The sequence below is a fragment of the Mustela nigripes genome, chromosome 12 (assembly GCF_022355385.1).
Source record: "Mustela nigripes isolate SB6536 chromosome 12, MUSNIG.SB6536, whole genome shotgun sequence".
Classification (NCBI taxonomy): domain Eukaryota; kingdom Metazoa; phylum Chordata; class Mammalia; order Carnivora; family Mustelidae; genus Mustela; species Mustela nigripes.
Window position 1 is genome coordinate 77,427,341 of NC_081568.1, and position 13,217 is coordinate 77,440,557.

The following is a 13,217-nucleotide window of genomic DNA, read 5'->3' on the forward strand; positions in this document are numbered from 1 at the left end:
TTAATCAAAAAAATTTTTTTTAATTTTTAAACAAAGTTTTTCCATTGAACAATATACTTTAATTTTCTTTTTATCTTTCATAGCTGCTCATTGGGTAGACAAGTCATTGTCTCGTGTGTAAATTTATAACAGTGTAGAACTTGTGAAATTGGTTTTTTTGATATGAGACAGTATGTTATGATAAATTAATTCATTCTAGCATGTCTGATTCACTCTAACAATTTTCATTTGTTGTTTTGTAAAATTGAAGATTAAATATTGCTTAGCTCTTTTAGGAGAGAAAATCAGAAATAGAATCCATTGGTAAATCAAATGTTTTAGACTGTTAACAAAATTTTACTAATGTACTTGCATAAATTTTTTGTTTAAACAGACTGGTCTTACCCCCTTGATGGAAGCTGCTTCTGGAGGATATGCAGAGGTTGGAAGAGTTCTCCTTGATAAAGGAGCAGATGTCAATGCCCCCCCTGTGCCTTCCTCAAGAGATACTGCTTTAACAATAGCAGCTGACAAAGGTCACTACAAATTCTGTGAGCTCCTGATTAATAGGTGGGTAAATTTTTGATTTATATATAGAAGTTCTTGTCCTCCTTTTCACTTTTCAGCACCTTTACAGCTACTCAGATTATTTTTCTTTATTGACATTTTAAAGAGCAGATTATTGAAAAAAATGAAGAACATATTATTTGCATGCTATTTAATAGAAGATAAAAGACAGGAAATAGAAAGTCAGCACCTTGTAGGAGACTATAGTAACTATAGTAACGTTTTTTGATTATTTATTTTTTTATTTATTTATTTTTTACATTCTTTGATTTTTATAGGGGAGCCCATATTGATGTTCGGAACAAGAAGGGAAACACGCCACTCTGGTTGGCATCCAGTGGTGGTCATTTTGATGTGGTGCAGTTGCTAGTACAAGCGGGTGCTGATGTGGATGCAGTGGATAACCGGAAAATCACACCTCTTATGTCAGCATTTCGCAAGGTAATTTGATGTGGAGGGAAGAAGGTAAAATGTAACCATTTTTAACTAATTCTAAGTTGAAACCATGTGGGAAAAATGAATTGCTCCTGGGGAATAGACTGAATTTCCAAACATAAATCACTGCTATCCTTCCACCCTCTTTTGTGGCCAAATCTCAGAGTTACACTGTAGTTCACTATAAGCAACTGCGTTGTTAAATCGGTTGTGTCCCAACTAGTTTTGTTATGTTGAACATAAAACCCGAGATTTTTATGTGGATGATGTCTTCTCTACCTAAGAAGGAACAAAAAGGAGTGGACTCTTTCATAAAAATGCATTATACCTCCTATATATATATATATTGCTTGTCTGCTGTATTTTTAAAAGGCTTACCGTTATAATTACAATCAACTATAAACTACTGAACATGGCTTACAAAGCCCTACATGATATGGCTCATGCCAGCCTCCCCACAGCCAGCAATTTTTGCTACCCTTCACCCTTGCTCACTACACTTCTGCTACTGGTCTAGAATGCATTAAATTTTTAACTTCCAGAGGGACTTTGCACACTGGTTTTCTTTCCCCTTGCTCTTCATGGGCTCCCTGCTGTTCATCATTTAGCTCCCATGTTAAATTAGGGAGTCCTTCCCTAATACCCATCTGAAAAAGGTCCTCTTGTTCTTTTTTACAGTACCCTATTATTTTCTTTATCCCAAATTGTAATTATACATTCAAACATGTATTTACTTATTTAATGCTTATCTCCCCAAGTAGACTGTTGGATCCAGGAAGACCAAGCACGAATATCCTTACTTATTCACATTGTTTATTTAGCATGGTGCCCAATACGTACTAGGTAGTCACTAAATAGTTACTGAAAGAGAATAGTGTAAGTTTTGTATCTTAAAAAAAGAACTTAACATTTTTTCTGGACTTAATTCTTTTTTCAATTCTTCCTTTCCTTTTAATTGAAGGATCATTTACATATAGGAAATACACAAACCTAAGGTGCATAGTTTAATGAGTTTTGATAAATACATATACCTATGCAACCCACATCCCTTACACATATAAAATGCTTCTGTAATCCTAGAAAATTTCGTCATGCCTATTCTCAGTTCCCTGCCCTGGAGGCAATGACTTTTTGACGTCTCTGAACTTGTCACCATCAGACTAATACTTGAAGATGTTTAAGAACTTGGTAGGAGGAAAACTATGTAAATTTGGTCATGTTAAAATACATGGTACTTAGAATTAATTATATCATCCGCCTCTGATCATAGCATTTAGAAAGCATTTTACCTAGATTCAAGTCATGAGCCCCAAATAAATGTGAGAGTCTACCTTGTTTTGTAAGATGGACCCAAAGTAATGCTTTGAAATCTCGAACATCTTTCTGTTTTAGTACCAATTTCCCTTTTATATAAAGGTTCATTTCATACCACCAGTTTTTATTAATAGATTTACTCTGGGAAACACTTGTTTTCTACAAAAGTTTTTCTGTTTTCAGTGAGGAAATGCTAGATTAAATTTAGGAAAGATAAGTGAGTGTGTTATTTTCACAATTTCAATTTTCAGTTTAGTGAACTATCTGGAAGTATCACCATACTTTTTACTCTTAAGTTATTAAGCATATGGGCAAATTTTCAAGGAATTCTTTTGTGCATTTTTTGTTGTTGTTGTTCTTACAGGGTCATGTAAAAGTTGTTCAATATTTGGTGAAGGAAGTCAATCAGTTCCCTTCTGATATAGAATGCATGAGATACATAGCAACAATTACAGATAAGGTAGGTTTAATAAACTGTTGAAGCACATTTTTATTCTTTGTGGAATTATATGCCAAAGTGTGCAGTTAGCAAGCTTCCTTTTGTCTTCTGTGAAACTGATCACCTATTCCATCTGGGTTTTAGTTTCTCCATGGAGAATGGATATTGTAATATTAACAGATTATTTTGAGATTTCCTTCCTGTTATGAGCTATAATCACAGTGAGTGTGGCTAAAAGTTATTGCTAGACTATTAGCCTGATTAGAAAGTTGCCTAAGAACACAAACTTTTTAGGAAATAATGCCCTTTTTTGGTGAGAATTAATTTATGACTAGGCTCAAAGGATAGCTTATCTTTGGCTTAGTGAATTTTCATTTGTTTGGGCTTTAAGTCTTGGACTTCACTCTGCTTATCAGCTCAAGTTTTATTTATAAGGCCTGTAGATTTTATGTGTTCCTATATTTATATAATTCCATTTTCCACTGTAGGAACTCTTGAAAAAATGTCACCAATGTGTTGAGACAATTGTGAAGGCTAAAGACCAGCAGGCTGCAGAAGCAAATAAGAATGCAAGTATTCTTTTGAAGGAACTTGATCTGGAAAAGGTAAAAAAAAAATAATTTTTCTTTTTAGAAATTGTTGAAAATTGGGGCACCTGGCTGTCTCAGTTGGAAAGCATGTGGTTAGTTTGAGTCCCACATGGGTTGTAGTAGAAATTACTTACTTATTAAATAAATTCCAGAAGTTTTTAAAAAGAATTGTTGGAAATTTATAGGAATAAGTTTACTATCCTTATGACCAACAACTTTAACAAAATCTCTTTCCAAGATTTTGATGATTAATGGATTGTCAAATCACCATCAACTTTTTTATTGTGACCTCTTGTTCTTAAAAATATTTTGAATCATATAAGTAAGAGACTAGTTTTCAAGCAGATCATAGTTTACCAAATGATATTACTACCTAAATGGTTTTTTTTTTAGATTATTTATTTATTTGTTTGAGAGAGGGAGAGAGAATGAATGGGGTGGAGGGGGAGAGGGAGAAGCATACTCCCTGCTGAGCAGGGAGCCCTACATGGGGCTCCATCCCAGGACCCCAAAATCATGACCTAAGCCGAAGGCAGATGCTTAGCCAACTGAGCCACTCAGGTGCCTCTACCTTAGTGGTTTTAACATTACTTTGAGAAAAAATTTTTTAAACATTGAAAATCTTTTGTTAAGTACAAGATGTATGCTGTTAGTGGTTTATTAGATCTTCACTTAAAGAGTAAGTGTCTAATATCCTAGGTTGTGTGATATAATGGAAAAACTTTAAAAAAAAATTGCTTTTCTGAGGGTCAGTCTGGTTACCTGGAAAATGAGGGTGTTACTGTTCAATCCACAAGTTGTATTAAAAGAGCAAAGACTATGATCAAGTAGAGTTATTTTAGGAATGCAAGAGCTAGCTTAACATGATTATTTTGTTGATGATTAAAAGAAGAAAAAAAATTGATTATTTTGAGAGATACTAAACTCTTGAATCCCTTAGTTAAAAAAGAAAAAGAATAAAACATGGGGTGCCTTGGGGCACCTGGGTGGCTCAGTTGTTATGTGTCTGCCTTTGGCTCAGGTCATCATCCCAGGATCCTGGGATCGAGCCCCACATCAGGCTCCCCACTCTGCATGAAACCTGCTTCTCCCTCTCTCATTCCCCTTGCTTCTCCCTCTCCCACTCCTCCTGCTTGTGTTCCCTCTCTTGCGGTCTTTCTCTCTGTCAAATAAATAAATAAAATCTTAAAAAAAAAAAAAAAAAAAAAGGAGTACCTGGTGGCCAGTCAGTTAAATGTCTAACTCTTGATTTTGACTCAGGTCATGATCTCAGGGTTGTGAGATCAAGCCCTGCATTGGACTCTATACTGGGCATGGAGTCTACTTAAGATTCTCTTTCTCCCTCTCCCTCTGCCTTTCCCTGCACCTCTCTCTCTAAAAACAAACAAAAAATCCAAAAAACATGTAAGTTAAGAACAGAAGGAAAGGCTGCTTACAAATCAATGAGAAAAACACAACTTGCCAGAATAAAAAATGATCCAACATGAATGGGCAGTTCACAGAAAAAGAAATACAAATGTTCAATAATTTTTTTTTTAACCACATTGGCAAAGTTAAAATTTAAAGATTAGATAATAGCCATTGATGGCAAGGATGAGGAAGGATTAGCACTCTAGTGAATGAATTTTGATATATGGTGTAAATCACTATAGCTATTAATGGAAGTGCTTTCCAAAATAAAAAGGTGGATACCCATACTCCCACCCATCATTCCACTTATAGAAACTTAGCCTAAGGTGAATAATTAGACAAATGCTCAAAAGATCTGAACATAAAAGGACATTCATTGCTTATATTAGGGGTAAAAGTACAAACCTTAAGATTACAGTTAAAAGTCAGAAGGGGAAAAAAGGTTATATTCATTTTAAAATAAAGCAGAGTTCATAGTTAGATGACTGTTAAGGTACCTTTCATGTATAATTTTGATTTTTGTGTAACTACCCTGGGATATGGTCAGCAATTCCCTAACTGGCTAGCCGATTTGTTCTTATGCCAACAGAGTGATGAAATTCAGTTTTTAGCTAAATACGCAATCTCTTCTCTCAGTCCTTTCTCATTTACGTAGTGAATTGCCAACTTTTTCTATAAAATTCTAAATAGTAAATATTTTCGGCTTTGTAGGCCATGAGTCCTCAGCTCTGTCATGAGTCCTCAGCTCTGTTGGTATAGCACAAAAGCAACTATAGGCAATACCTAAGTGAATGAGCATTACAGTGTTCCAATAGAATTTTGTTTTTGAACACTGGAATTTGAATTTCGTATAATTTTCAAGTGTCACAAAATACTCATTTTATTTCTTTCAACCATTTAAAAATGTCAAAGCCAGTCTTAGCTTTCAAGCCATAGAAACACAGATGGTAGACTGGACTTGGCATTCAGGTCACAGTTTGCCAACTTCTGATTCGGATAAATAAAAATTTCAAAGAATAATCAGTTTATGTCTCAAAATGATAAATTTTAATTCTGAGGAAAATGCTTTACTTAATTACCCTAGAAGGATAAATCACTTGATGTGTTTTCTACTTGTTTCAAACTTTCATCATGATGCTAGCAACTTACTACATTCCCCTTTCTGGAAAAAAAAAAAAGACATTTTCTGATACTAGCCACAGCAAAACCTAAAAGTGATCAGAATTATGTGTGTGGCTTTAAAAAATTCTATAAAGTAGGAAAACAATTTTTATAATAGTCTCTGTTCAGTATTTTTTACAGTGAAAATTTTTAATAGTTTATAAGATCATGATAGTTGCATTTTAGTCAGCTATCATATAGCTGACTATATAGCAATAAACAGATGCTACATAAATGTATTTTTTTAACAGCAATACTAGGATTTAATTCACATATCATACAGTTCACCCATTTAAAGCCTACAGTTCAGGGGTGACTGACTGGCTCAGTCAGTTAAGCATCTGACTTCAGTTCAGGTTGTGATCTCAGGGTCCTGGGGTGGAGCCTTGTGGGAGGCCCCCAGCTCAGCAGAGAGTCTCCTTGTGTCTCTCCTTCTTCTCCTCCCCCTGCTTGTGCTCTCTGTTTCTTTCTCAAGTAAATACACTCTTAAAATATACATATATTTTCAAACAAATAAAGCATATAATTCTGTGGCTTTCAGTACATTCATAGAGTTCTGCATTTATCACCAGTCAATTTTAGAATATTTTCACAATCCTAAAAAGAAACCCTACACCCTTTAAGCGTCACCCCCTTCAGTCCCTCCATCCTAGGTAACCACTAAACTGTATTTTGTCTTTATGGATTTGCCTATTCTGGACATTTCCTATAAATGGAATCATACAATATTTGTTCCGTGACTAGCTTATTTCACTTCATACTGTGTTCAGGGTTCAGTCATGTTGTCACATGTATCAATACTTAATTTCTTTGTATTGCTAAATAATATCCCATTATATACACACATATTTATTTATCCTTATCTGTTCATTAGTTGATGGACATTCAGGTTATTTCTACTTTATACATATACAATATACATATTTTTTAATATGGAGTGCTTTACGAATTTGCCTCTTATCCTTGTGGAGGTACCATGCTGATCTTCTGTATTGTTAGAGATTTTTTAGTATATGTGCTGCCAAAGTGAACACCGGGTACAAGTTTTTGTATGAATGTGTTTTAATTTCTCTGGGTATGTATATATACCATATATATACCATCTGTATATAGATGTAGATATGCCTATACATATATATATACATATATATATGTATATATATATAATGCATCTAAGAAGGGAATTGCTAGATCATATGGTAATTCTTTGTTTAACCATTTGAGGAATGTCAGATTGTTTTCCAAAGCAGCTCTACCATTTTACATTCCTACCAGCAGTGTTTGAAGGTTTTAGTTTTTCCTCATCCTCACCAGTATTTGCTATTGTCTGTCTTTCTTATAGCTATCTAGCAGATAGGGAGTGGTTATCTTGTAATTTTGATTTGCTTTTCCTTGATGTCTAGTAGTTATTGAGCATCTGTCTTCATATGTTTTGGCTATTCATATATTGTCTTTGAGGAAATGCCTGTTCAGGTCCTTTGTATATTTTTAAATTGAGTTATTTGTCTCTATTATTGAGTCATGGGACTTCTTTATACATTTGATACAAATCCCTTACCAGATGTAGGATTTGCAAATTTTTTTCCCCATTTTATATGTTGCCTTTTTACTTTGTTGATGGTTCCATTGAAATACAAAAACTTAATTTTGATGATGTCCAGTTTATCTTTTTTTTGGTGTGTGTGTGTGTGTGTGTGTGCTTTTATAAACGTGTTTTGAGACTGGCATCCCTGGGAAGCCCCACCTATCATAAACAAAAATATTCATTATTTATTTTAAATGATTGCATTATTGGCTAAATGATATGCCTTCTTAATTTGCAGTCAAGAGAGGAGAGCAGAAAGCAGGCTCTTGCAGCTAAAAGAGAGAAAAGAAAAGAAAAGAGAAAAAAGAAAAAGGAGGAGCAGAAAAGGAAGCAGGAAGAAGATGAGGAAAACAAACCTAAGGAGAATTCAGAACTACCGGAGGATGAAGATGAAGAGGAGAATGATGAAGATGGTAAGAAACGACCTTTCCAAATTAGTGTTAAAATTGTGTTTGTCAACTTCATTTTGAGTACTTCTTACTCTAATTCTGGATAGATATTCGATACTTTAATCTGAAATTGACAGTTGGCTTTTATAGTAGATATTTTTAAATACTTTACATTGTAAAGTGATACAGAGAAACAGAAAGTGGGAGGAAGGCAAGCATGTAATTTGAAGTTCAGTTTTAATTTAAATCACCCTGTAAAACATCTTGTATGTCCTAAATGTGATACAGTAAAGAGATTTTCCAGCTTCTCTTCAGGTTCTGTCCTACCCTTTCCTCCTCCATTTGGAAACTGGGAAGAGGTCCAGTGCCTCAATAAGTTTTGAGCTAAGGTTCAGGCTCAAAGCTACAGAGGGCTGGGGTTTATTATTCACAGATTGTTTTTTGTACATTCTAGTAATGCTTGTAGTAGTCAAGTAATTGTTCTCTATTTGAATTCTAATTCTAAAATACTATCTGAGGGGTGCTTGGGTGGCTCAGTTGTTTAAAGCCTCTGCCTTCAGTTCAGGTCATGATCCCAGGATCCTGGGATCGAATCCTGCATCGGGCTCTCTGCTCCATAGGAAGCCTATTTCCTCCTCTCTCTCTGCCTGCCTCTTTGCATACTTGTGATCTCTGTCAAATAAATAAATAAAATCTTGGGGCACCTGGGTGGCTCAGTGGGTTAGGCCTCTGCCTTTGGCTCAGGTCATGGTCTCAGGGTCCTGGGATCGAGCCCCGCATCGGTTCTCTGCTCAGCGGGAAGGCTGCTTCCTCCTCTTTCTCTCTCTCTCTGTCTGCTTCTCTGCCTACTTGTGACCTCTGTCTGTCAAATAAATAAGTAAATCTTTAAAAAATAAATAAATAAAATCTTAAAAAAAAATAAAATACTATCTGAGAATTCCCTGGAATTTTTTTTAAAAATTATTTAAATTCCAGTTCATTAACATAGTGTAATATTAGTTTTAGGTGTGTAATTTAGTGACTCAGCACTTGCATACAACACCCAGCACTCATCACAAGTGCACTACTTAATCCTTATCACCCATTTCACCCATCCCCCCCACCCACCTCCATTCTGGTAACCATCAGTTTATTCTCTACAGTTAAGGGTGTTCCTTGGTTTGTCATTCTCTCTCCTTTTTTCCCCTTTGTTCATTTGTTTCGTTTCTTAAATTCCACATACAAATGAAATCATATGGTTTTGTATTTCTCTGACTGACCTGTTTTGCTTAGTGCCTAATAACTTTCTAGCTACTAAATCAAAGGGAAACATGCACCCCAAAATTTATATCTTATCAACAATAGCCAAATTATGAAAATTTCCCTGAATTTAAACTATATTGTGATTTTTGGTTATTTCATGATACTAGCACCTCAGATGTTAAGAGTGTTATGCTGTGAATGTTTTTATACTGAGTTAGACATCAAAATTGGATATAGTACATTTGTTCTAACAATGACGATTTCTTTATTTGCTAGTGAATACTGGTGAAAGGAAAAGATGACTTAAAGGCTGGAATTATTATGTATATCTTGTCATAGTTTGTTTTGAGCTCTGTGGCTGTCAGTGTGACTTTTATCCTTTTGATAATTTCAGTGGAGCAAGAAGTTCCCATAGAACCTCCTAGTGCAACAACCACCACCACAATCGGAATTTCTGCAACATCTGCAACATTCACAAATGTGTTTGGGAAAAAAAGGGCCAATGTGGTGACAACTCCTAGCACCAATCGGAAAAATAAGAAGAACAAAACAAAGGAGACCCCTCCCACTGCACATTTAATATTACCAGAACAACATATATCCTTAGCACAGCAAAAAGCTGATAAAAATAAAATAAATGGAGAACCCAGAGGTGGTGGTACAGGTGGGAATAGTGACTCGGATAACTTGGACAGCACAGACTGCAACAGTGAGAGTAGCAGTGGTGGTAAAAGCCAAGAGTTAAATTTCACTATGGATGTGAATTCCTCTAATGATAGGAGATACCCGTCACTGCTACTCCATTCCCAAGAAGAAAAGACAAGTACTGCTACTTCCAAAACTCAAACACGGTAAATTTTTCTGATTTGTTAACTCTGCATCCACCTGTCCTTTTTCATGACTGGCACAAAAATTTGAGTACATTTTTTTAGCACAAATTGTGTTAAACAATTTAGGTCTACCACATTATCTGTCTTTCAGTATTCAGAACCGAAATTCACTAATGTCCTAATCGTGTGCCATTTTTTAAGTGAGATGATTAGAAATTTTTATGATTAAATTTTGAAGTTGAAAATACTAGCATATTTTGATTTTTATTTTCACTGTGTCATTTTTATTGATTATAGTCCAGCTTCTGGCTTCTGAATCTGTTTTCATACTGACGTAGATGATGAACTTTTTGCCCTGTTTTTCTGCTTTTCTGAACTGATGTGCCAAATTTTAATTCAAACATTCAGCATAACTTTGACAATAAATGGTCTCTTGAGTTTCTATATTAAAATTTGTTTTATTGGACTTGATTAATTCTTTCTTCTCAGACTTGAAGGTGAAACGAATTCTAATTCCTTATCAACAAGCTTTAAGTCAGTGCCATTGCCATTAAGTTCTCCAAACATAAAGCTGAATCTAACTAGCCCCAAAAGGGGACAGAAAAGAGAAGAAGGGTGGAAAGAAGTTGTACGAAGGTAAGTAGTATTAGTCTTATCTTTTTAACTGTCATAGACCACGCATAGATTCTTATCTAATGAGGTGGTGACCAGGTAATTAATGAATAATTAGAATGTGGTTATTATTTGTGCCATACTCAATCCAGAGTTGGCTTAAGTAAAATGAGAAGCAGTATGTAAATTTTGCAGCATGTTTTATATGACACGACATATGTTGGCTTTACAATAACAAAATAATTGCAGACATTTCCAGACAAACCATACAACATGGTCATAAACTTCTTTTAAAAGTGAAGATTTGGGGGAGGCACCTGGGTGGCTCAGAGGGTTAAAAGCCTCTGCCTTCGGGTTGGGTCGTGATCCCAGAGTCCTGGGATCGAGCCCTGCATCGGGCTCTCTGCTCAGCAGGGAGCCTGCTTCCTCCTTTCTCTCTGCCTGCCTCTCTGCTTACCTGTGATTTCTGTCTGTCAGATAAATAAATAAAATCTTTAAAAAAATAAAAATAAAAAAATAAAAGTGAAGATTTGGGGCACCTGGGTGACTCAGTGGATTAAACCTCTGCCTTCGGCTCAGGTCATGATCTCAGGGTCCTGGGATCAAGCCCCATGTTGGGCTCTCTGCTCAGCGGGGAGCCTGCTTCCCCCTCTCTCTCTGCCTGCCTCTCTGCCTACTTGTGATCTCTGTCTGTCAAATAAATAAATAAAATCTTAAAAAAAAAAAAGTGAAGATTTTATACTGACTATTCTGCAGCAAAGTCACAGTGTTATTAGTGAGGGCTGTGATGTTTGTTTAATGGTCCCAAATGGCAAAAACAATCAACTTGGTCCATTTACAGTGTTTAAATTAAGTTAGGCTTTGCTGGAGAGTATGTTCTAAAAAACTGGTTAGCCGCTATTAACCAATGCAATTGCTACAAGGGGAAAGGCACCGTAAAATTAAAATAAAACTACCTTCACCCTCAAAAAAGAGGAAAGAAGAGGACCTTTAATCACAGTGTTTTATTTATTTATTTATTTATTTATTTATTTTTTAGGAGAGACAGCCAGAGAAGGAACACAAGCAGGGAGAGTGGGAGAGGGAGAAGCAGGCTTCCCGCAGAGCAGGGAGCCTAACACAGGGCTCGATCTTGTGACCCTGGGATCATGACCTGAGCCGACGGCAGATGCCCAACTACTGCGCCACCCAGACACCCCATCACGATGCTTTATACTTAAACCATGAGCAGGGAAATGAATGAAAGCAGAAGGGCTACTGCTTTCAAATGTTTTGTACAGTCCAGATGATACTTTTAGCCTCTGTTCATGCTTTGCAACAGGGAAGCAGGACCAGACATTTTTGCTAATGTGTATTAAATCTCCAAAGGACTAAAATGTCTGGGCTTTTATTCAGTACTGTTCCTGAAGATCGTGTCCATTAAATGGAAACAAAAAGAAGTCTTGGCAGAATAGGAGAAGTGATGTACACTTGATGATAAGATCGATTTAAGTATTGCTCATGGCCTATGCTTTAGTCTGTGAGCTTAAGTCTGTGCTTTAGCTCTCAAAATATCTGAATATATCCGTCCCAGAATTAAGGTGTGATAAATTTTGATCATGAAAAGTACCTCAAGTGCTGCCATTGATATTCTTCTAGACAGAATAATTCAGTTTTGTGAAGGTCCCTCTCTGACATGGGGAATCCTGGGGCCCAACACTGAGAACTTGAAAATAGTAGGTGTTGCTCTCATCTGGTTCTGCTTTAATGCTTAAGAACTGCTGCTGCCTGCAAACACTGGGTTTCTTTAATAGTCCTTAGGGACAGCCAGGCCATCTTATCAGATCCCAAGATCAGCCTCTGGTCTTCTCTCCAGCTCTGCTCAGCTCACATATAAGTGCAAGTCCCAGGTTCCATGTGTGACTTCCTTTTTATGTAGTTCATATCTGAGGCTTTGGGGTTTTATTGCTAAGTGTAAATTATTGATATTGAAAGCTAGCCTCTACTATTCGGTATGAAGTTTAACAGTATGTTACGCATTATTTACTTTTTTTTAAAGATTTTATTTATTTATTGGACACACACAGAGAGAAATCACAAGTAGGCAGAGAGGCAGGCAGAGAGAGGTGGGGAAGCAGGCTCCCCACTGTGTAGAGAGCCTAGTGAAGGACTTGATCCCAGGACTCTGAGATCATGACCTGAGCGGAAAGCAGAGGCTTAACCCACTAAGCCACCCAGGCACCCTGCATTATTCAAATTTAGGAAGGGTATATACCTAGAGTTATTGCAGTTTAGTTGACGTGCGATGTTAGAGGTAGATTTAAATGCTTAGATCACAGGTTCTTTAAAATATAATCTTGTTTGAAATGACAAAGGAATTTTTACTTTCACTAAATTAAATTCAGTATGAGAAGAGGTCAGTTCCTAAAACAAAACCTTGTAATACTTGCCCCTTTAAGGTTTAAGAAATACTATTCTACAGGTGTCTGAACATTCTCACCAAATGATCTTTTTAAATAAAGACATTTGCTTGGGGTGCCTGGTTGGTTCAGTGGGTTAAGCCTCTGCCTTTGGCTCAGGTCATGATCTCAGGGTCCTGGGATCCAGCCCTGCATTGGTCTCTCTGCTCAGCAGGGAGCCTGCTTCCCCCTCTTTCTCTGCCTGCTGCTCTGCCTACTTGTGATC

At 36.3% G+C, this 13,217-nt stretch overlaps 1 protein-coding gene and 1 non-coding gene across 11 annotated transcripts in view; one reads left to right on the forward strand and one right to left on the reverse strand.

The window, feature by feature from the left end:
- The window catches only part of ANKHD1 (ankyrin repeat and KH domain containing 1), a 131,506-nt gene that overhangs the window by 101,899 nt on the left and 16,390 nt on the right, over positions 1-13,217 (forward strand). For all 10 annotated transcript variants that reach the window (XM_059417739.1, XM_059417733.1, XM_059417734.1 and 7 more), the window contains 7 exons: positions 374-549; positions 825-987; positions 2,660-2,755; positions 3,223-3,339; positions 7,719-7,893; positions 9,506-9,962; positions 10,431-10,577. In XM_059417739.1, coding sequence (XP_059273722.1) covers positions 374-549; positions 825-987; positions 2,660-2,755; positions 3,223-3,339; positions 7,719-7,893; positions 9,506-9,962; positions 10,431-10,577 — 1,331 coding nt within the window. The remainder of the gene's footprint in view (positions 1-373; positions 550-824; positions 988-2,659; positions 2,756-3,222; positions 3,340-7,718; positions 7,894-9,505; positions 9,963-10,430; positions 10,578-13,217) is intronic.
- LOC132029001 (U6 spliceosomal RNA) lies at positions 6,822-6,929 on the reverse strand. Its single transcript, XR_009407643.1, has one exon. It is a non-coding gene; the product is annotated as a U6 spliceosomal RNA (small nuclear RNA).